The sequence below is a fragment of the Rhinoderma darwinii genome, chromosome 2, assembly GCF_050947455.1.
Source record: "Rhinoderma darwinii isolate aRhiDar2 chromosome 2, aRhiDar2.hap1, whole genome shotgun sequence".
Taxonomy (NCBI): Eukaryota; Metazoa; Chordata; class Amphibia; order Anura; family Rhinodermatidae; genus Rhinoderma; species Rhinoderma darwinii.
This window is the reverse complement of record NC_134688.1, coordinates 119,280,087-119,302,267: the sequence shown is the minus strand read 5'-3', so window position 1 is coordinate 119,302,267 and position 22,181 is coordinate 119,280,087. Positions and strand designations below refer to the sequence as shown.

Sequence of the window (22,181 nt, the reverse complement as noted above, 5' to 3'; positions counted from 1 at the left end):
ACAACGGACATAAGCTATAATCAGACAAGCAAATCTTTAATACATTTTTTAATATTTTCATAAATGGGAAAAACACATTTGTTTCTATTTCCTAATCCTGCGAACATTTCATCATGAACTGTTCATTTTTTCTTTTATTTCTTCAATCACCATAGTGCTTCTTATGGCCCAAAGTAATTTATCCATATATTCTGATGAAAAATAAAATTTTCGGTCTTCATCATCCTCTACTACGACGAGATAATTCCCCTTCCTCCATATCTTTGGGAATAGAGAACTGACAGCTTTTAGAGTCAGAATCTGAATCATCATCTGGGATTAGCTTTCTTTTTTTACCACCAGGGTGGAAACGGAGGGCATATTTGATTGCGAGAATGCTGCTAGAGACGACGATCTCTACTCGCATAAGGGTTTTTCTCTCATCTATTAAAGAGGGTTGAAATATAAGGACTTACCAGGTTAGGTAGAAAGTTAGGCGTCATTAACAAGTGTCCAATACGCCTCATTGTATATAGATAACATAGCAAAACTTCATTATATCATAAAAAACGTAGAGAAAGAGAAGTCATTACGCCACAAGTATAGTAAAAAATTAACAAATTTTATTAGGACATACAACAAGAATTATAATACATAAAATTCAAAGGCGGATCCGAATAAAAGAAGGAAAACAGTGTGGTGGTTTCAAGGGCATTAATAATTTGGGGTGTTGAGCCCACCACGACACAACTTCCCTGACACTGAGTCACTGTCCGGTATAAATCGTAGGTAACAAAGTCTAAGTGAAATTGTACATGCGTAATTATGGAATAATAGTAACAGAGTTTATGGTCATTTGAAGCGAAAGAAAATCACCTAAAAAGCCATATATATATCAACAAATTACTAATAATGTGAGAAATTTGTATCCATTGTTAATTTACGCATTGCATAGAATGAATAGAAAATAGACCAGGACCAGAATATAGTAGTAGGACTAAATTTGCCAGAGAGAGAGTCGAGTATCCATAGCCTATATAGATCACTATGGGTCTATATCTTGCATAAGAAATGTGAAGGTAGGCTTACCCATAAAGGTGAACGTGGTAAAGGCCCCGCACTGCAGCCTGAAAACGTAGCGCTATATAGTGATCTATATAGGCTATGGATACTCGACTCTCTCTCTGGCAAATTTAGTCCTACTACTATATTCTGGTCCTGGTCTATTTTCTATTCATTCTATCTATGCAATGCGTAAATTAACAATGGATACAAATTTCTCACATTATTAGTAATTTGTTGATATATATATGGCTTTTTAGGTGATTTTCTTTCGCTTCAAATGACCATAAACTCTGTTACTATTATTCCATAATTACGCATGTACAATTTCACTTAGACTTTGTTACCTACGATTTATACCGGACAGTGACTCAGTGTCAGGGAAGTTGTGTCGTGGTGGGCTCAACACCCCAAATTATTAATGCCCTTGAAACCACCACACTGTTTTCCTTCTTTTATTCGGATCCGCCTTTGAATTTTATGTATTATAATTCTTGTTGTATGTCCTAATAAAATTTGTTAATTTTTTACTATACTTGTGGCGTAATGACTTCTCTTTCTCTAAGTTTTTTATTAAAGAGGGTTGTTCTTCCCGTCTAATTTTTTCTGTACAGAGGGGTTTCTTATTGGCAACTGGTAGTTTTTTTTTTAAAAGAAATGCCACATTTACGGGTTATATGGGACTTTTCTTTAGATTTCTGGGGGGCCTCTGTCACCCTAACATGAAACAAAAGAGAAATACAAGTAATTGACCCCCTTTCTAAAGAATCCCAGATCCCCTGACAGTAATACTGGGCCAGGGTTTGCGCTGCTGGAGGAGGAACCTTCTATCTCAGGCATTATAGACATGTATGATTAGTCCTACCTTAGTAGAAAGAACCTCTTAAATCAGGGAGTTTTTAAATCTTGCCGCCGGGATCAGGGCCTTCCTCCTCCAATCCTAGGGTATCTTTCTCCAGGGTTCCAATCCATAATTTCCGCTTTTGCCATTACCGGAAGTAGGCCACACTTAGTTTACCTTTGGAACACATGTCCCACCGACCGGAAGTTGGCATCGCGGCACTGGAATTTGTCGTCACCAAACCGGAAGTGGCTTTGTCCCATACATGCGGAAGAGGCACTAGGAATACGGCTGGGTAGTCACGGAGGAGGATAATCGACCTTCACTGCTTGGTAACTAAAACAGAAAATTTTTAACGTACTAGACTCTGTTACCAGAGCACCTCTCTGCCATGCCCCTTAGGGGCTGGAAAAATACTGATGGAGTTAGGATGGGGAGGGACTTTTAACCTTTCTGTGTTTCCTGTCCCTATTAGGGTCGTGGATTCTTCCTCCTGTCGTGCGGTCATTGAGGATGACTGGGGAATACGCAGGTTTCTGTGACCGATTTACCGGAGTTTTATTAAAATTTAGAATCCTGCCTGAGGGAACATACTCGTAAGGTATCCCGTGTGTTAGAGACACACAGGAGCCGATCTCCGCTGAGCAGTCAGTTCATATGAACGGACGGCTCTGCTGGCAGCGCTTAATGCAGCTTCTATGTATAAAGGATATATAGAAGCTGCATTAGAAAAATAATAAAATATATATATATATATATATATATAAATCTTTATAAATGTAAAGTAGAAACATGTTTATAATCACCAATTACATATATTTAGAAAAAAAAAAAAAAAAAAAGGCTATAATAAGGTGTTCATAGACTTTAAATCCACTTTTTAGGTTTCTATTACATTGGGGGATTTACTAAATTGCATCAAATTTCATTCATTTTAGTGTTTGGCCAACAGAGAGCAGTACGTGTCAACTTTTAACAGGTTCAGTGAAAGCAAAAGATTCTAATAAAACTTTTTGTTGATGGGACAAAGTAACAATACCTTGTGTATGGTTTTGCCACGTTCCGCGTCAAAAAATAAATTTTGACCGCGAGGTGTGCGCCCTGTCTAAGGCTAGTGCTACACAAAGACTTTTTATAGTAAGACTTTTTGTTATAGAGTAATCAAAGTGATTTTCAATGGCTTGTCAAGAGATTTCAATCCGATTTTCCTTCAGGTTACTCTATGGAGAACATAAGTACGACAGGAACATAAAATTGAGACAACCCTTGTTATACCTGTAATGAATAGTGAGTAGCAGGGTGCAGGCATGAAAGTTCCCTTTTATCAACTTCCTACACGCAGCAATGTCCCCTCAATCTTTTTGGGAAGCCAATACGCATGAGTGCAACTGGGAACTTATGGTGGTTTATGCTTGCATCATATTCCCTTTGGTGGACTCCACATTATATAATGATAAAATACTAATAAAACTAATCTATAAATATAATCTATAGAAAACAAACTGTACCTTCATCCACACTTAAACGGGACACTCCAGCCAAAACGAAACATTCCCATGTGTTATGGTATTCCATTTCTTGCTGCTTCTATCTCTATATATCAGACTGGGACGGTTGCTTAGCAGCAGTGTGAATTAGACTCTGTGACCCGCTTTCTCTACTTGAGTCTATGGAGATCTATGTGTCACCCATCAGACTTCAGCAGTTCCTGTACCACACTAGTTTTGCACGGGGCGGGGACAGAGACTTATTTCATTAGCTACCACTGATACTTAGGTTCCTGTCAAGCAAGTATAATGTAGAAGAATATAGTGCAGCCACCCTGTCTATATGCTTCCAAATAAGCTGAGAAACCAGAAGTATACAGAGAGAATGATAATCACAGTCTCCTCAAGCATGCAGAAACGGTATGGTCTTTAGCTGGTCATGTGATGCTGTTCTGAAGCAACATGGGATTGATAGCAAAGCAGAAAGGAAGAGAAAGCTGGGGAAATCTAAATTGAGGCTTTTTTAAAGCAGACAGTTCATAAATTACAAAATACATAAAAGAAGTGTGGAGTGTGGTATACATTCAGGTAAGAAATGCAGACATGGAAAGTTGTATTTCCACTGGAGGTCTTCTTTAACAAATCATTTCAGTTCTGGATTTGCCACATCTTGCTTCTTTTATCACAGTCATTTATACTGTAAGCGACTTTTTTTTCTATGTCCGTACTGGCCATCCTAGATATACCTCTGCATCAAATCTCAATCTAACGTATCGCCCCACAACCTTCTTGTCATATATATATCATTTGCGGATATGACGATGATGCAGATAAAAACGCACACAGCTGGGAGGGATAGGGCTCTGCATATTTATTGTCAACAAAATAAAACACAATAACATAAGAGCGCTAAATACTTTCCTGAAATCTGACCATAAGTGAAAGAAAAGAAAAAAAAAAAGACCTGTAACGGACAAGTACTGGCATCTAACATACCGTACAAGATGAATACACTGAGAAAAGGCACTGGAGCCTCTCCTTAACCGGAGTGTGCACGTCTAGTAATGGAGGAGGCTGGGAATGTATTTCACATGCACAAGTTACGGTTAATACCATGGAATGATTACAATACAGACTGGCTGAGAAATAGATATAGTATGCAGCTGGTCTCCATGTACTAGTAAGTTACAATAGTCACAGCAGTCGTTTCTGGGACACAGATCTGCCCACAGAGACAATGCCAAGTTCTAAAACAATATGTTAAAATGCTTTATAAAACCGATTCCAAATAGCTTATGACAACACAATATGTAGGAAGAAATCTTGTTCTATGATAAGGACGTGCTAGAAGCTGGTGGATAGTCTAGCTGGAGCATAAGGCGCATGCTATCACCTTCACAGAAGAAAAGCTCGGTCACCATCTTTATTTCTGTCAGCTAGGTTTTGGTCCCTTAGTTCTCCTTCGGAGTGTTGGATAGGAGTATATGTAAGGAGAGAGCTTGGAACATTTCCACATGATGCTGGCCTCACTTAATATACGTCCACATGTGCGGCACCTGCTAAAAGCTAGACATAACAACGAGATAAAGCAACTACCACAATGAAAGCCCATTCAACATGACAACCCGCTTACTACTGGTGACCGGACACAAACATGGAACGTCACAGAGATTCTGACATCTAGGACGTGAACTAGAATTCCAGTCTCTACTTTACTTTGGCCCCTATACCACAACGTACAGCTCATTATTCTCTTAAAAAGCACAATGTGCCGCTTAATGTTGTAGCCCCATTTCTCCTTATCTATTAAAATACCTCTTGCTTAGTGCTATATTAAAAATACAATTCTTTTTATGAATTGAGCAAACTGACAATAAGACTTTGGCAAATAGTGTCACTGACTGCCTGTTGTCCAAGAAAAGCTCCAGGCAATTACAGATCAGATTCTGTTCTAAGACTGTACAGATAAAGCTCCAGATTTGGACAATTTAGAAATAAATTATCTTTACCAAAATTAAAAACAGGGCACACTACTGCCCCCTAGACACAGATGTAGGGTAGCACATCAAGTCATAATAATACCCAAATCCCAAACCTACCGAAATATAAAGAAAAACTTCATTGTGAAGTATGTATAGGTAGGAATGGGACAGCACTGCAATATACTCAGTTCAGCTATAGCTAAAATACATATATATATATTTATTTTGATATATACTAATAAAAATGTGTGCAGACTGGAAAGATTACTGACTGTGTAAGGTCTGTGCATAGTGGATTTGCAAGGATAGATGTCCAATTTACTAGACATAGTTAGCACTGGTTTTATCATTCCCGTCAGTGCTAGCCAGTCTCCCGAGTGACAGTAATGTTGGGCTATACTGCAAATATCGGGAGAATTGCAGCATCATGTAGAAGACCTGAGAAAAGCCATGGAAAGCACATATACACTTACAGATCGGAGTAGTTGTAACATCTGAATGGGAGTAGTCGAATTTCCTTATTTAGAAATTGAATGGTTATAAAAACTAATGCTAAGTAATCATAGTAAAGTGGACAATTCCTATGATATTATGGATGATATGCAGGTAGTATGGTATGACAAAGGAAGCTAGTCCTTATTTACACATCCACAGACAAAATACACCCCATTGCATGCATACTCTGGTTCTGCAGTAAGGCAGAAATAGAAGGAATGTCATTTCTTTGCATCGGTCATGTGTCCTCACCACTGCCTTCCCATAATGGTCATTGGTCCCTTTAAATCTTCATGTGAAGTTCTACATCTGCCTACTTTCCACGTTAACACTTGATAGGTCACCTCACAACTTTCTGGAGCAATCTAGGCAAATTCTCTACCATCCCCAGTAACCATTAGCAATTTTAGGGTAATGCAAATCTAGTTCTAGTGACCTTGTCACAGCCGGATCCTCAAAAATTCATGAAAGAAAAACCAATGACATTGAAAACCCCTCCACTACAAACTGCCTCAGTCGTTGCGTTACTTTAGTGTTCAGACTATCCACCTGCAGACTTTTCAACACTTACAAGGCACTTTTTTCGCAACAAATATTGTCCACAGCAGCCAGTACAGATTCAGCAAAGAATATTACAAAATATTTACATTTTAACAGTAAAACATTAAAAAAATATATAAATAGTAAAAGTAAAAATAGTTCTATAATACTGTAGCAATAAGGCACTTTTCGCTTCTATAAAGTGTCCCGGCTTCTTCATTTCCCTTACAATGTGGAATAGAGGGAGGAGTGCAGAGTCTATTACTCTCTGGCATCACAGGGCGATACAGCCGCGCACGACTTCTGTAACTAGATCCGTCGCCAGGCGTTCCGAAGGACTGCGTCTGCTCTTCTGTAGGGCTGATGGCGGAGGTCTGCAAGATGGAAAGCAATAGTTGGTGAGGTACAGAAAACACTTTCAAAAGATGGAAGAAATCAGTTTGGCGGAAGCAGTTAGTGGCAGTTATCCAGTATTCCAAGGCTTATGTCCAGAAGAGGAAAGTGAGAGAGAATAATAAATACAATGACAAGCAAATGCGGAACTATAGTTGATCAACCTCCTAACTGACCATATACGAACCTTTTAACCAATATCCTCTATGCTGGGTATGTATATATACTGACGCTTTGGTTATAACAATTTGTGCAAAGCCAGCAAGTTAGTCCTGCAATATAATCCAGCGCAGCAGCTTCATAAGATTGGTACGTGGTACTTTGTGTTATTGCCATTAGACAACCTTTGTGTGTTGTATCTTTTAACCCACACACGTTGCCTACGCACAGATTTAGTGGGTATATCATTTGCCTGGTCTAATTAAACTCAATGAAAAATAATATACCGAGCTGCATCTGATTCTGCATCTATGTAGCGTTCCACTGGTAGTACATGGAAAGATGGATCTATCTGTGACTCGCTTTGAGTGGTCCTGAAACTGGTACCGCTGTGCAAGGTGCAGTAAACACAGACTTGTTACAAGTGTCATCCTTCACTTCAAGCAGAAGCAGCATAGCCTGGATTAGCGGATGCACATGGAGCTGTTTCTGGACAGTTTCTTACCCTCTGCAATAGGAGGGATACTACAGGTGAATCTTCCTGCGGGCTAATCTGAGAGATAAAATGAAATACGGATGTATATACAAATTCAACAACAACCACCTGTTCAGGTCCTGATGGCAAGAAATGGGTAGTGAAAAGGAAGGAGAGTGGTCATCCTTCGTTACACTGTTACACCACCGAAAAACCAGGTCACGTCCCATAGAAGCACAATAGGGAGGGAAGAGGTTCACATACACTAGTACTTACCAGGCTGAATGCCAAACAGGCTTTTTTTTTTTTTAAACAAGAACCATCTATATTTTGATGGAGTGGTAAGGTAACTATGAAAGATACATTTTCCCTCAGCCGATTGTGCTTTACATTTAAGAAGGAGTAAAGCGGAGTATATATATACGGTAACAGAACACAATGAATGTATTCTTCTGTATAGATCAAGGCATGAGAATAACATGCAGTCGGGTGCATTGCAGATTATTAGTAAAGTGACTAAAATGTTAAAGCATAGAGCCTGGGCATGCATTCCATCGCTGTCCAAGAGCGCCATCCATGGCTGAACAAGGGAGGTGACAATGCATGCAGGAAGAGAGTGGAGGTAACTTTACATACTTTTTAAGTGGCACTGGGCTTAACAGTTTGAATCCTCAAAAAGGGATGTATCACAGAAGAACCGAGAACCTCTCTTGGCTGTTCTGGCTGTGAAGGGGACGCTCTTCAGGACTGCAGCCATCAACGTTTGTCGGGGAGACAGAGAGATACACGTACATAGTCAATTATTGGAAATTTACAAAAGTCTCATCACAAGGAGAAGACATCCCCAAAAGTGTGGACTTCGCAAACTTTGATAGAATTGGAAATACCTTTATGGGATTTCTGGGATTGCTGTAGAAAAAAAAAATGTACAGAATTACACCTGTAAAAGAAACCCACCTGTGATTATGTCCTCAATGGTACCATCCTTTCCTTCATACACGGGGCGATGGTCTTTGGCCTGCCGTCTCCGCAGCTCAGCTATAAGATCTTGTTGCTGCCGCTTATTTTTAGGCACTGGAGACTGAAGAATGAATAAAACAGTTGAGCTGATCACTTGACTATTAAAGAATTCAAATTCAGTTTGAATTTCCCAAAAGTTTTGGCTATGGCGAATTCTGAAACTCTTGGGGCTTGTGGTGCATGAATTGCTGCAAAATGGCGGCTGTAGACAAGCGTAGCTACCATTTTACAGTTAAAAAGGATTACATGACCCCGGGAGGGCTTCGCCAGAATGTCTTACAGGCAGCCGTCCTGAAATGCACTGCAGTTATGCTTCCGTCTACCCCTTTATGTTGCTGTCGCTTTGACACTATATGCTGGCCTGGTGTTAAAGCGCATGAAAGGGGTTGGATTTAACTTGGATACCAAATCAGACCCAAAACATATTTTGGTACATTCACTTATCTCTTCTGACGAGATCAGTTGTTATGTTTAATAATCTCCTATTATATACCTTAGGATCCATCTTCTTTGCCTCCTGAGCTAGTAATTTCTCTCTTAGTACCTCCTCCTGCTTCTTCCGCATCTCATTGCCTTGCTCAGCATCCTATTTGGTAAATAGTGCAGTGTAAACCAGTTATACCATAAAACAAAGTAATATATGACCTTCTCCATATTGGCAAGGAAGCCATCTGCAAAGCTAAATCAGAGCTGGCGGGTGCAGTGAATCCATAGCACAATCCTCTTGTGTTACATGCGGACTTGCCGCGGACGTCACCCTTTGAATTTTGAAATCCATGGTAAAAATCGGCTTCAAATCCACAAGATAATAGGCATGCTGCAGTTTTTTAATTCAGCAGCAGGTCCTGAAAGCCGCACGGATTATTCCAGCGACATGTGAATGGGTGTTTTGAAAACCCCATTTACATGTATTATACTAGAATTTGTGGTTTTTGTTGTGTATACTGCACAAAAAAATCTGGCAACAAATCGGCCATGCTTAAACGTGGTCTATAAATGAAGATGGTGATGTTCAGATCCACGCTTGATACATGTAATCAGAAGCGACCTTAAAACAGGATTATGTTCTGTTAATCCAAATTGTTACACGTACACCTATATTAAACAAGAATCTAGGCAGCTGACAGGACACCCAAAGCTATACACGGATAGGGTCAGAATTTGCATTCTTGTGTAAATTGTAATATAGTGTGACATCTATTCTGAAATGTCTCTGCAGTAGGGATGTCACGATACCAGAATTTGGACTTCGATTCCGATACTTCGTGTAGTATTGCAATTTCGATACCAAAGCGATACTTCTTCCATTTTCTGATGTGAGGCGCGTGGTGTGATGAATTTGAATGTGCCTCACATTAATAGTAATTAACCCCATCATGTTTCTCAGTCATAAGGGGTTAGGGTAAGGTACAGGATAGGGTTAATTACTATTAATGTGAGGCACACGGAGGTTAAATTAATCACACCTCGTGCCCCACAATAAGTGATAGAAAAGTTTTCATTTTATTTTTTGACAGCGTACACATCATAAATGACGCAAAAAAAATAGTTGTGCAGGTTATTACGGCCAATACCGAATGTGTATGTTTTATGTATTGAGACTTATTTTAATGTTTTATTGTAAAAAAAGATGTATGTGTATTTCTTATTTTATTTAATATTACTTTATTTTTAAACTTTAATGTACTGCCATATATCTATATGCCAGTACATTAGCCTGTGTTGGGATAGTACACAGGCAGTTGTTAGGACATACCTAAGAATGCCCTAACAACAGGAAATATGGTAAGACAGCCCTGGGGTCCTTCAATGGACCCTGGGCTGACTGCCCACATATATGGTATGTCCCTCAATCGCGTCACAGAGATTCTTGTGCCGCGATCCAAGGGGCATCCCCGCTTCGCATTTTCCTCTTGAATGCTGCGGTGGCGGTCAGCTTTGATCGCAGCATTCAGGAGAATAGCGGCGGAGATGAGCGGTTTCTCTTCCCCGCCGTTATAGAGCGGGCTTACGACTGTGTAATACAGCCATTGCCCCTCTCCTGACAATAAGTGCGCACGTGGTCAGTATGAGGTGATGTGGCCGGCGCTGCACTAATGACCGGCGGTACAGGCACTGAAGACAGAACATGGAGGTGTTTTGTAGTGCGCCCGCCATGTTCTGACTTCAGTGCCGCCGCTCATTAGTGCTGCGCTGGCCGCATCACATCATCCTGATGGCGCGCACTTGTCAGGACTCAGGAGCGGGGCAATGGCTGTATCACACAGCCCCGCTCTCATACATTCATGTGTTACAATGCTAAGCTGTGCGCCACACAGCTTAGTATCGAAATACAAGAAATAACGGTATCTCAAACCGTTTGGGGGTGCATGGTATCGAAGTTTCGATGCATCGTGCCTCCCTAGTCTGCAGTAGAATTACCAATGGACCTGCGCATAGTTGCTATGTTCCTGCTTGTGTAGAGTCTATTCTGAATGCAGTCTTACTCGCTGGACAAAGTAGTTACTGTGCAGGTGACCACACCCTGAAAACCTTTTCCTGCTGGAACAATCACAGGAAAGAGCCTTTCTTATGGGTTTAAGGACACACATTGAACAGACAGGTGCTTCTGCAGCGTCCAACAGGCTTGCACACTAGTCTATGACACCAGGTTAATATCTGTACCTTATATGATCTGATGAATCTGGCAAACACTGGAAAGAAAACAGAGGGCGGCGTTGTCTTTGGATTTTCTCCAAAGTAATGCACCACAGTTGCGTACGCTTCCTGTAGAGGAGAAAAAGAGGAGATCAGGAGATACGGTTCTCTTCTAACAGCACAAGTCTACATTTCCTGCAGGAATAGTGGGTGGGAGGGGGTGATCACAGTGGGATGAATTGCTATAAATACCCAGACACAGCAGTCAGATAAAGCAGGAAAAAACTGTTGTTAGAGAAAAACAATACAAACACTTAAGAAATAAAAATAAATGGTAGAAAGCAAGAGAATCAACACTCTATTAGTGTCCCAGACAATATGCACAGTCAGGGTGATCCATAGTCCGATACAGAACTTCAAGATCAATTTGTTGGTGCTGCCAAAACAGCCAGGGATATTTATTTGAAAGACAATGGTAAATAACTATGCAAAAAATATTCTCTTGCAATTCCAACAAGACACGATCATATACGTGGATACCCCATGTGGTGTCATGTCATTGTCAATAGAATCTGATTACATTACAACGGTCATTGAGAAAGCAATTTTCAGGATGCAAGTATTGACATTCATGGGCCTCCACATATGCGGATATTCATTGTGCTACTAGAGACACAAACAGGCCCTTAATTTGCAACCCCTCTTGGTCAAATTCAAAATGAAAATATCAGCTTGGTGTAAGTTATATTTGTCAGTTGTAGATAGGGTTAATCTTATCAAGATGATCCTGATGCCGCAGTTGTTGTACATTTTGCACAATTCCCCTATATGCATTCCTCTCCGCTACTTTTACTATGTTAATGCACTTTTTAGGGATCTAATACGGCGTAAGGGTCACCCCAGACTTAAATTGGAAATCCTACAACGAGCAAAGCATGACGGCGGCTTGGCCCTGCCCAATCCATGGTTATACTTCCTTGCATCCCAATGTCAACATTTGAAGGGGTGGGGGGAAATTATTCCAAATGGATCTAATGGTGCGATTTTGCAGTTACAGTTTGGTTCATCCATTTTACTGTCAGTTTTGGAAGCGGGTCATTCTCAGCTGTCGATAGGAACATGCCCACATATGCGCTAATACACAAAGTTTGGGATAAGGTCCGGTCCATTAGAGCTATCGGGTATGCACAGCTTTTACGCCTATATGGGGTAATAGGGCACTTCAGGAGTTTGTTTCTCTTGAAGGCGGAGGTCGAAGGGCATCTCCCGTGTGTCGCAGCTGCTCCATGATTATATATTTAAAACTTATCAACAGCTTCAGGAGGAATTTGGGTTGCCTCGATGTTCTTTTTATCAATATTTACAGATAAAACATGCATATGATGCCCAAAGGAAGGTCGTTGATTTGACTATACACTCAGATGGGTTGCTGGCTGTATAAACATACTGGGAGTGGTACCTCGGGGGTTATCTCAACCATTTATCAGCTGTTGCTAGGTAAATTTTTGGATAAATATCCCTTGATTGCTTCTCGAAAATGTGAGAGGGATATGGACCCATCTCTGAAAAACAATGGTCGGATATCATGGAAGTAGTCCCAAATGTTTCTCTTAGTGAGGCTGGGCGCCTCTCTCATTTATACATTATTCATAGAGTATATAAGACCCCTACATTTCTTTTCAACATTGGTGTACGTGGTGATTCTACCTGTCCCAGATGCTCGGAAGATATGGCTGATCATTTGCATATGTTGTGGTCATGTCCACATTTAACATCATATTGGTCGGCTGTGCTGAAGCCGATTCAGGATGCTTATGGGATTACGCTTCAGGGGACTCCTATGAAGTGTGTTTTGGGGTGTGTTTCGCATATCCAGACTTCTGTCTTGGGTCGGCTTGCTATTGCACGGCTGCTATACATAGCTAGAAAACTTATTGCATTACACTGGATACAAGGTGCCCCGCCGACTAGGAGCGAATTCATTTGTTGGGAAAAACTGTATGTAAAGCGTAAAGCTCTTAAAAATGTTTAATCCATATGGGGATCATGGTTGTGTATATATCGGATCTGGTACCATAAACTGTGCTCATGGATATTTTCTGGTTGAAGATTTTTTGTACTGTACCCGGATTCAAAATTTCTATATTGGAAGGGATGAGAAGGAGCGGATTAAGGGAGTTCTATGTATGTCTTGAAAATGTATTGTAATTGTTCTCATGTGAATTGATTATTCGATGTTTGGAATATGTCTCACCACATATGTCTTTTCTTCATGTAATATATGATAGTGCCTGGGGGGAGGGTTAGGGGAAGGTTTTGTATGCTCTGTTTTGCATTGTCTAAAATTGAAACTTCATTAAAAAATATCTGATTTAATAAGAGACACAAACAGCAGCTCTTTAGCTCCACTTCATTATTTGGTGCAATGATTGGTCATTAAGTGGTTCGCGCTGAAATATATTATATTTCAGTTTGCAACAACTATACTTACAAAGCAAGAGTGACAATGTAGCCCGTAGCGAACATGCTCGGAAAATGAGACCTCTAGGCCGAGTGTTAAACCAGTGTTTTCATTGACACAATCATTACAAATGCCCCTATTGTCCCGACACTGCTGCTCTTTAATGAGTATGGGCTACAGCAGGTTAAACTCCCCTCCAGAAAGTCCACATTTCTAGATCAGAGTCTACTACATATTATATCTGAAAAATCTAGTGTCCACTAAGTGAGAACACATCTCCACACATGGATTGATAGATTGACTACTGCTGAAAAAAAGTTTATGATCTTCTATACAACCAACTTTGAAATGCAACAAAGACAAGTGAAGTGACTTTTGTGCTGATGTGCTTACCTCCGCAGTCCTAGCGTCCTTATGAAGCTTGTCTAGTTTCCCTTCATTTGTGCACACAAAGCTCTTCAGAACACTGTTATCATGGTGGCTGCTCTCCTTGCGAATCAAGTCCATCCCCTTCCCTAACTCCCGTACATCCAGTAGGACATTTTCTAGAGAGACTGCAAACACAAAAACAAAATGATGCCCATTTGTTTCATAACTATACCACAGAATATTAGTGAACTCGTCTATTACTGAGAAAGGCCATACATAAACAAGAATAGCTTTAAATTTCAGGTCCCAGTTATCTGCGGATATTACTAGTAAGATGCAGACAAGGCACAACTCTATATAGAGGATTCAGCTGAAAATCTGACACAACATCCTAAGCAATAGACCATTCAGTCAGCAGCTTGCTTAGAACGTTGTGCCATACTTTTAGTACCAGAACTCTCAGAAGTGGTTTTATGTGCTCTAAGGCTTCCTATAGTTCTGAAAATCAGCAGTAGTGCACGATCAGACTTACCCAATGTGATCATCATTTTTGCTGAGCAATGTAAGCACTGTACTTTAACAAGTGAACCGGGAACACAATTCTTAAAGGAACACTAAATATAGAAACTGCACAAAAAAAATCTAAAAATATATTTCAGCTATCCCTCTCAATCTCTTCCTTTCCTTTGATCCTATTGGTCTCATATTATAATTAAAATGGAGAAATATATCAAAGCAATCTTGTATGTGTGTGTGTTTTCCAGGGTCTCAGCCATGTCTCCCTTCTTCCTCCACATCACAATCCTGAGTTGGCCTTTAAGACAACTGGCTGGAGCAGGATCCTCCCCCCTCTGCAGTAGGACAAAAAGACTTAAGCCCCACCCCCTCAGCCAAAAATTCAACAGATCAGCAAGAAATTAACCGTGTTCCCTGCAGGATTTCTGCAAGACTATTTCTGTCGACTGACAAACAATGGGGGCAAATACATCTCCTGTTTACTTTTGCAACTGATTTCTGGGTTTAGTGTTACTTTAAAGGGAATGTCTCATGTATTTTATTTATGTAGGTCATTAGAAGACAAATAATTGTATATTGAATAAAGTGTTTATTTTTTTATTTTGTAGCCATTTATTTTTAAACACTTCCCTGGGAACAGCCATATTTGAAACACACACTTCCTTTCTGTATTGTTTGTATAGACAGCGCAGTAGGGGGTGTGTACTTTATTACCGCTGCAATAATTGGGAGCTAAAGGTCAGAGAAATGTCCGTAAACTATTACAGTCGCCACAAAGTGGTTGATCACAATCCTCTCCCCAAAGATCAGGGATTTAAAGTGCATACTGAGCCTTATCTGTGTGTAGAGTGTTATATAGTCTGCCAGCAACATGACAGCTGTCACCTGTCATTAAATATCATCCTGCACTCTAACAAGATGACTGCTGACCCTGTCCCAGTCTGCACAGCAAAGCTGAAAAACCAGCTACAGAAAAGAGGAAAGGTCAGCTTGATGTGTGTGCTCTAGAAGCTAGTGTGAGAACTGGAATATTTTAGGACTTTATTTCTAGAAAAAACGATCAAAAACAGCCACGAGAAAAACTTAAAATAAAAACCTGACTTAAATAATGCCACTTTCCAGGGATTTCTTTAAAGAAAAATGCATCGGCATAAGGTTGCCCTTAATATATTTTACATCAATACTATGACATGAAAAGATTCTTGCATAATCTCATAATAGAGGGATGACTCCTGATCAAGGTCTTACTGCCACAAAGAATTTCTCTATACCTCAGGCAATTGTCAGCGATAAGGAAGTATAGTCTGAACAAAATGGGTATAATAGATGGCAAACAAAAATGTGATCTAATTGCTATACAAAAGCCCTAAAGTGAGACTTTACTCTGAGAACAGTAGGAAAAAAAAAATGCAAGTAGATCAAAGCAGCCAGTTATGTAATTTATGTAAAGAGAACAATGCATTAAAATGTGAACGTTGTGTTTTAAAAGGCCTGCAGAGATAAAATGGAGATGGTGCCCCTTTAAACACAGACGTCATCAGAACGATGTACCCACCTGCTGCTGCCTTCTCCACAAAGTGAAGCTCATTGTAGAAAGTCGCCACTTCAGAATACTTCTCCTTGCAAATCAATGCAATGTAGTTTAACAATGTAATTTTCCTGTCTGTTGACTTTGTGTCTTGGAGCTAGAGCAGACAACACATCATCAAATATAAGAAAATTGTACTATCGTAGACTCCTTTTCAGCGCCAACAAGATCTTCAGTGATAATGTCAATCTTACCAAGTCTAAGCTCTGTAGTTTGAACCCGTAAACGGACCCTCTTTTACTGCTGTTCATATAATTGCCTAAAGCGAGGATAATCTGAACAGAAAGAAGTCGTAGGAAGAGTTCATTCAACACTTCGCATATGACAAAACATTTAATACAGGTAACATCTTATACTAAGGCTCTTGCCTACCTCCAGCATTTGTTTCAACTTCGGAGAGGACTTGACTGAAGCAGAGGCCGCAATCACTGCATTAAGTTGCTGAAATATGAAAGAATGTATCAGTTGGACAATAAATTGAGCTTCTAAACAAAAAAAAAAGCAGTGTGTCCCAGTGTAAAATATATACCATTTATAAATGCATGTACATTTTCCTATTGGGCCAAAAACATACAACATTGGATAGACCATCCATATTTATATTACAATACAGTAATCCAAATTTTATAAAATCTGGAAGATTAAAAGGTAGATGATCGCTTAAATATGATCATTTGTGAAAGGATCTAAAATGTGATCATGCAATATGATAAAGCACCTGCCAGTGTATTTCTGATGTAGCATTGCGTCTTCCCTGCATCCATGTGCTTAGTCAACAATGACCAGTGAAATAACTGAAAATGTAATATCTTCTGATATTACAGTTCTTCATACCGGTGTGAGCAGCTGCAGGTTTTCATTGAAGTTTCCCATGAACGTCATGATGGACATTCTCTGGGAGAGACGTTCCACTTTACTAAAGAGCATCATAAATCGGTCTTCATCAGAAAGGTCCTCAAGAGGCTTCCTCTCCCTCTCATACTGTCTCAGTAACTTAACTTCTGCTTCTGTGGGTAGAAAACGCACCAGACACTCCACAAAATCCACAGGCAGTGTCCGCAAGTCAAACCTGTAATAAGGACAAATACAGTGAATCATTTCAGGGATTTGTAAAAAAGTAAAAAAAAAAAAAATACAAGTTTCACAAAGAAAAGTTTTAGATTAATATTTAATAACATGAAACTAGCAGCAGTCTTCTGGTTGTATGTGTATGTTATTGCTGACAACTAATATTCTAGATTTGTACTTTGTCTCTCATTGTGGTTTGCTTAGTGTCCGCAGATTAAAATGTACGTAAACAGGTCAAGTCGACTAAATCTAAATCAGAATCCTACATTTGGATAGCTTTACAGATCTCCTCCGCTGGCCTTCCAGCTTTTCGCAGAGTGATGGCCAAGTTCTTGGCTCGGTTTGCTTCTAGAAGAGTCACTTTGCTAACGGACTTTTGAGAAGATTTATTCTTGGAGCAGATCACGTCTATGGGAGCCCCCTGGGCTTTTGTTTTAAAGATATCTTCAAATTTATCCATATCCAGGTCCTACAAGAGACATGAAATAGTTAACAACATACCAAGAAAATAGGTCTCATTCTAGTACAATATAAAACTTCCTGCTGGCCTGTCAATGCTTACATTCGATTAGAAATGTGTGTGTGTATATATATATATATATATATATATACACACATACATATACACACACACACACACATATATATATATATATATATATATATATATATATACACACATACATATGTACACACAGTAGAGTCACATTATTAACCCCTTAATGACCGCCGATACGTCTTTTTACGGCGGTCATTAGTGGGCTTTATTCTAGAGCGCCGCCAAACTACGTCGCTGCTGTAGAATAAAGTAAACAGAGCAGGGAGCCGTCAAATCTCCCTGCTGTCAGCTGCCAGAAGCAGCTGAGGGCTGGGGGCGTCCCTGCTCTGCCGGGTGAGATCGATATTAGTATCGATCTCACCTGTTTAACCCTTCAGATGCGGTGCACAATAGCGAGCACCGCATCTGAATGGTTTTGGAGAGAGGGAGGGAGCTCCCTCTCATCTCACTGACACCCGGCGATAAAATCGCCGAGTGTCTGTGTCTTCTATGGCAGCCGGGGGTCTAATAAAGACCCCCAGGTCTGCCTGCAGCGAATGCCTGCTAGATCATGCCGCAGGCATGACCTAGCAGATGCCTGTCCGTTTTAAAGGGACAGGCAGTAATACACTGCAATACAAAAGTATTGCAGTGTATTATAATAGCGATCGGAGGATAGGGAAGTCCCCTAGTGGGACTAGTAAAAAAGTAAAAAAAGTTTAATAAAGTTAATTTAAAAAAAAAGTGAAAAAAAAAAAATGAAAAACCCAGCTTTTCCCTTACAAAATGCTTTACTATTAAAAAAAACTACAATAAAGCAAAAAAGTTACACATATTTGGTATCGCCGCGTCCGTAACGACCCCGACTATAAAGCTGTTACATTATTTAACCCGCACTGTGAACGCCGTAAAAAATAAAATTAAAAACAATGGAAAAATTGCTGTTTTCTGTTAATCCTGACTTTAAAAAAATGTGATAGAAAGTGATCAAAAAGTCGCATCTACTCTCAAATGGTACCAATAAAAACTGCAAGTCGTCCCGCAAAAAACAAGACCTTATACAGCTATGCCGACGCAAAAATAAAAAAGTTACAGCTCTTCGAATGTGACAATGGAAAAATCTAAAAAATGGCTTGGACATTAGGGCCCAGAATGCCAGCAGGGGGAAGGGGTTAATATCCAGAGTAACCAGTGTGATGAGTGACTCAATACGGTGGTGGTAGGTGGTCTCAGGTATCTGGGGCCATGCTGATTGCAGTGCATCCCACATTTGCTGGAGGGTGCGTGGGGGAGGATCAATAGAACAAGACGATCGAGGTGGTCCTACAGATGCTCAAATGGGTTCAAGTCTGGTGAATTAGGGGGCCAGGGAAGTACTTGGAAGTCTTGGTCGTGCTCTTCCAACCACTGTTGGACATTTCTAGCCGTGTGACATGTCGCATTGTGTTGCAAGGAAGATTCCATCTCCCCAGGGAAGACAAACAGCATGTATGGGTGGACGTGATCTGCAACGATGGATTCATACACAAATCGGTTCAGAGTGCTTTCCACATGGATGAGTGGGCCCAGAGATTGCCATGAAAAAAATTCCCCAGAAAATAACGCTGCCGCCACCAGTACGTGTCCTTCCAGCAATGGTTGCAGGGTGTTTGTTCTCTGATGTTTCTCGCCTGACACTCCAACGTCCATCCGTTCGATGTAGCAGAAAACTTGACTCATCGGAGAAGGCAACCCTTTGCCAATCATCAGTGGTCCAATTCCTATAGTGCTGTGCAAATTAAAGCCTTTTCTCCCGATACACCTTTGTTAGCATAGGAGCAGTGACCATCCGTCTGCTTCGTAGCCCCATTCGCAGTAGCGTTCACTGAACTGTTTTAGACAAATGTCTGGTAGCCCCCTGGTTGATTTTTTTGGTGAGCTTCTTCACTGTAGTGTGTCGTTCGGCCCTCGCGCATCTTCTTAGCGGATGTTCACCACTCACATCAATGGCACGTGGTGCTCCGCAGTGTCCACGTCAGTTATTCACAATGGTGCCATTTGCCCACTTCACGATACACTTTCACCATAGCAGCACGCGAACAGTTCACAAACTGCGATGTTTGAGAAATACTGCCACCCTTGGCCCGAAAGCCAATGATCATCCCTTTTTGCAACTCTGAATATATATATATCCATTTTTTTTCTTAGGAAATAACTGCAGTTAGAGTACTAATAATCTTTTCTCTTTAGTAAATGGGTCCCATTTTAAAATACAGCTAAACCAACCACCCCCTCCCCCAACCTTCCTCATGCTAACGGAAGGAACAAGCGAAGGGCAACAAGGTACAGAGTTGGATTTAAAGAGAAGCTGGTTACTTAGAAGGGAGATGTACAGAGATACAAATTACAAGTTGATGTGTTGTAGGAACTTGTCGGTCTTTTCCAAAATGATGAATTATTGTTTCAATAAAAAGGTGAACTCGTTCGTAACTCCATATAATAACTGCTAATGTTTGTAAATAGGATGGCTCTCCAGGTATAAAAACTCTCCGAGGAATGATTCTACTTTTTAATAAAAAAAGGGAGGCCTCTTTCAAGTGCAGAACCTTAATACGTAATATTACCTGCCTGGAAACATGTGCAGAATAACAAGACAGCAATAAGAAACACCATGGCACTTTTTTCACCTGTAAAATGCGCTCATCATCAAGATCGCTAAACACTGTCCCACTGATCTGGTTGGGCTTGAGTGCCGTCCAATTAAACACAGGCAAGCGGAATTTTGTTTTTATTGGTTTCTTGATTCGGATTGCTGAAATGGGAATGTTATAATAAGTTGTAGAGTTAAATCAGGACGATAAAAGCTGCATAATATTGTACCCACTCATTATAGTACTTACCAGATAACCCAGTTGTGATGATGACAGGACACGAGGATGGAAGAGGCGGTGGGGGAGGACATTTATCTAGTGGAGTAAATGAAATGTATTATGTAGAATTACATCACATATACAAGTCTATGGAAATAACTATTCATTCTTAACTAAAAGACTGGCTTAGATTATATATGAATGGATTGCCATTCTTTATTCATATACATTATAAGAATTATAACTAAACCCTATCAAGGACATACAAAAGAGAGTTAAAAATTAATCCATTGACTCCCTTATTTTTTAAAATATGAATATTATATTTTGAATCTGCTGAACGGCAGATATAGCTTATAAAAGGGGAGAGGAGAAAGTGTTTACATATGTTTGTTTGTGGAATTAAAGTCAGTACGCAAATTGGGGGGGGGGGACGGGGGACAACAGCCCGCTCGAATGGCGAGAGGCAGTAACTAGGATATGGAAAAAGGTATATCAATAGCTGTGAGTTTGTTTGAGTGCAACTGGAGGCATTCCTCCTAGAAGAACCCACCCACTCTAAATCATCTAAGGTAATGAATACTCTCAATATTGAAAAATTGAGCCATTCCTCCCAGTGTTTCAGCAGACTATCTAGTGTCTAAAGTGCTAGAGGCATTCCTCTTGAATTTATGAACATTGGAGACGTCTCCTACGGTATGTTACACTCTCAGTGTTAGAGACATTCCTCTCAGAATCAGCAAACACATGGAGACATTTCTCCTACAGTATATCACACACTCAGTATTAGGGATATTCCTCTCCAAATCAACAAACACAGAGGCATTCCTCCCAAAAAGCTGCACATTCAGACTCTCCCTCTATTGTCGCTAAACCATGATGTTGGTATTGTATGGCTATTATAAGGGTTAGTCCTGACAAGGATTGTATACTAAAATAACAAAAAAAGGCCCTAATTCAGCCTTTCTACATGTGTCACCATATACAGTGGTGTCATCAGGGGAGAACGGCTGTTCTAATGGCGTCCGCATGAGGTCTGGCATCTCCTTAAAGAGGCTCTGTCACCAGATTTTGCAACCCCTATCTCCTATTGCAGCAGATCGGCGCTGCAATGTAGATAACAGTAACGTGTTTTTTTTTAAAAAAACGAGCATTTTTGGCCAAGTTATGACCATTTTTATATGTAAATTAGGCTTTCTAAAGTACAACTGGGCGTGTATTATGTATGTACATCTGGGCGTTTTTACTTCTTTTACTAGCTGGGCGTTGTGAATAGAAGTGAATGATGCTGACGAATCAGCATCATCCACTTCTCTTCACAACGCCCAGCTTCTGGCAGTGCAGACACACAGCGTGTTCTCGAGAGATCACGCTGTGACGTCACACACTTCCTGCCCCAGGTCCTGCATCATGTCGGACGAGCGGGGACACATCGGCACCAGAGGCTACATTTGATTCTGCAGCAGAATCAAATGTAGCCTCTGGTGCCGATGTGTCCTCGCTCGTCCGACACGATGCAGGACCTGGGGCAGGAAGTGACGTCACAGCGTGATCTCTCGAGAACACGCTGTGTGTCTGTGCACTGCCAGAAGCTGGGCGTTGTGAAGAGAAGTGGATGATGCTGATTCGTCAGCATCATTCACTTCTATTCACAACGCCCAGCTAGTAAAAGAAGTAAAAACGCCCAGATGTACATACACAATACACGCCCAGTTGTACTTT

The 22,181-nt window shown here is 40.4% G+C and overlaps 1 protein-coding gene across 4 annotated transcripts in view; it reads right to left on the bottom strand.

Annotated features, from left to right (window-relative positions):
- Positions 1–4,253: 4,253 nt before the first annotated feature.
- Positions 4,254–22,181, bottom strand: part of FMNL3 (formin like 3) — a 154,738-nt gene continuing 136,810 nt past the window's right edge. For 2 of the 4 annotated variants that reach the window (XR_012881386.1, XR_012881387.1), the window contains 14 exons: positions 20,490–20,555; positions 20,277–20,401; positions 17,339–17,541; positions 16,839–17,073; positions 16,377–16,445; positions 16,199–16,279; positions 15,972–16,101; positions 13,925–14,085; positions 11,098–11,199; positions 8,927–9,019; positions 8,371–8,494; positions 8,050–8,160; positions 7,444–7,491; positions 6,678–6,760 (listed from right to left, as the gene is read on the bottom strand). Coding sequence is in view for 2 of the 4 variants with exons in the window: in XM_075852224.1 (XP_075708339.1) it covers positions 8,069–8,160; positions 8,371–8,494; positions 8,927–9,019; positions 11,098–11,199; positions 13,925–14,085; positions 15,972–16,101; positions 16,199–16,279; positions 16,377–16,445; positions 16,839–17,073; positions 17,339–17,541; positions 20,277–20,401; positions 20,490–20,555 (1,481 nt within the window). In the remaining 2 variants the exon portion in view is untranslated. Of the gene's footprint in view, positions 6,761–7,443; positions 7,492–8,049; positions 8,161–8,370; positions 8,495–8,926; positions 9,020–11,097; positions 11,200–13,924; positions 14,086–15,971; positions 16,102–16,198; positions 16,280–16,376; positions 16,446–16,838; positions 17,074–17,338; positions 17,542–20,276; positions 20,402–20,489; positions 20,556–22,181 lie in introns of all 4 variants that reach the window. The other 2 variants (XM_075852224.1, XM_075852225.1) reach the window with 2 other exon arrangements.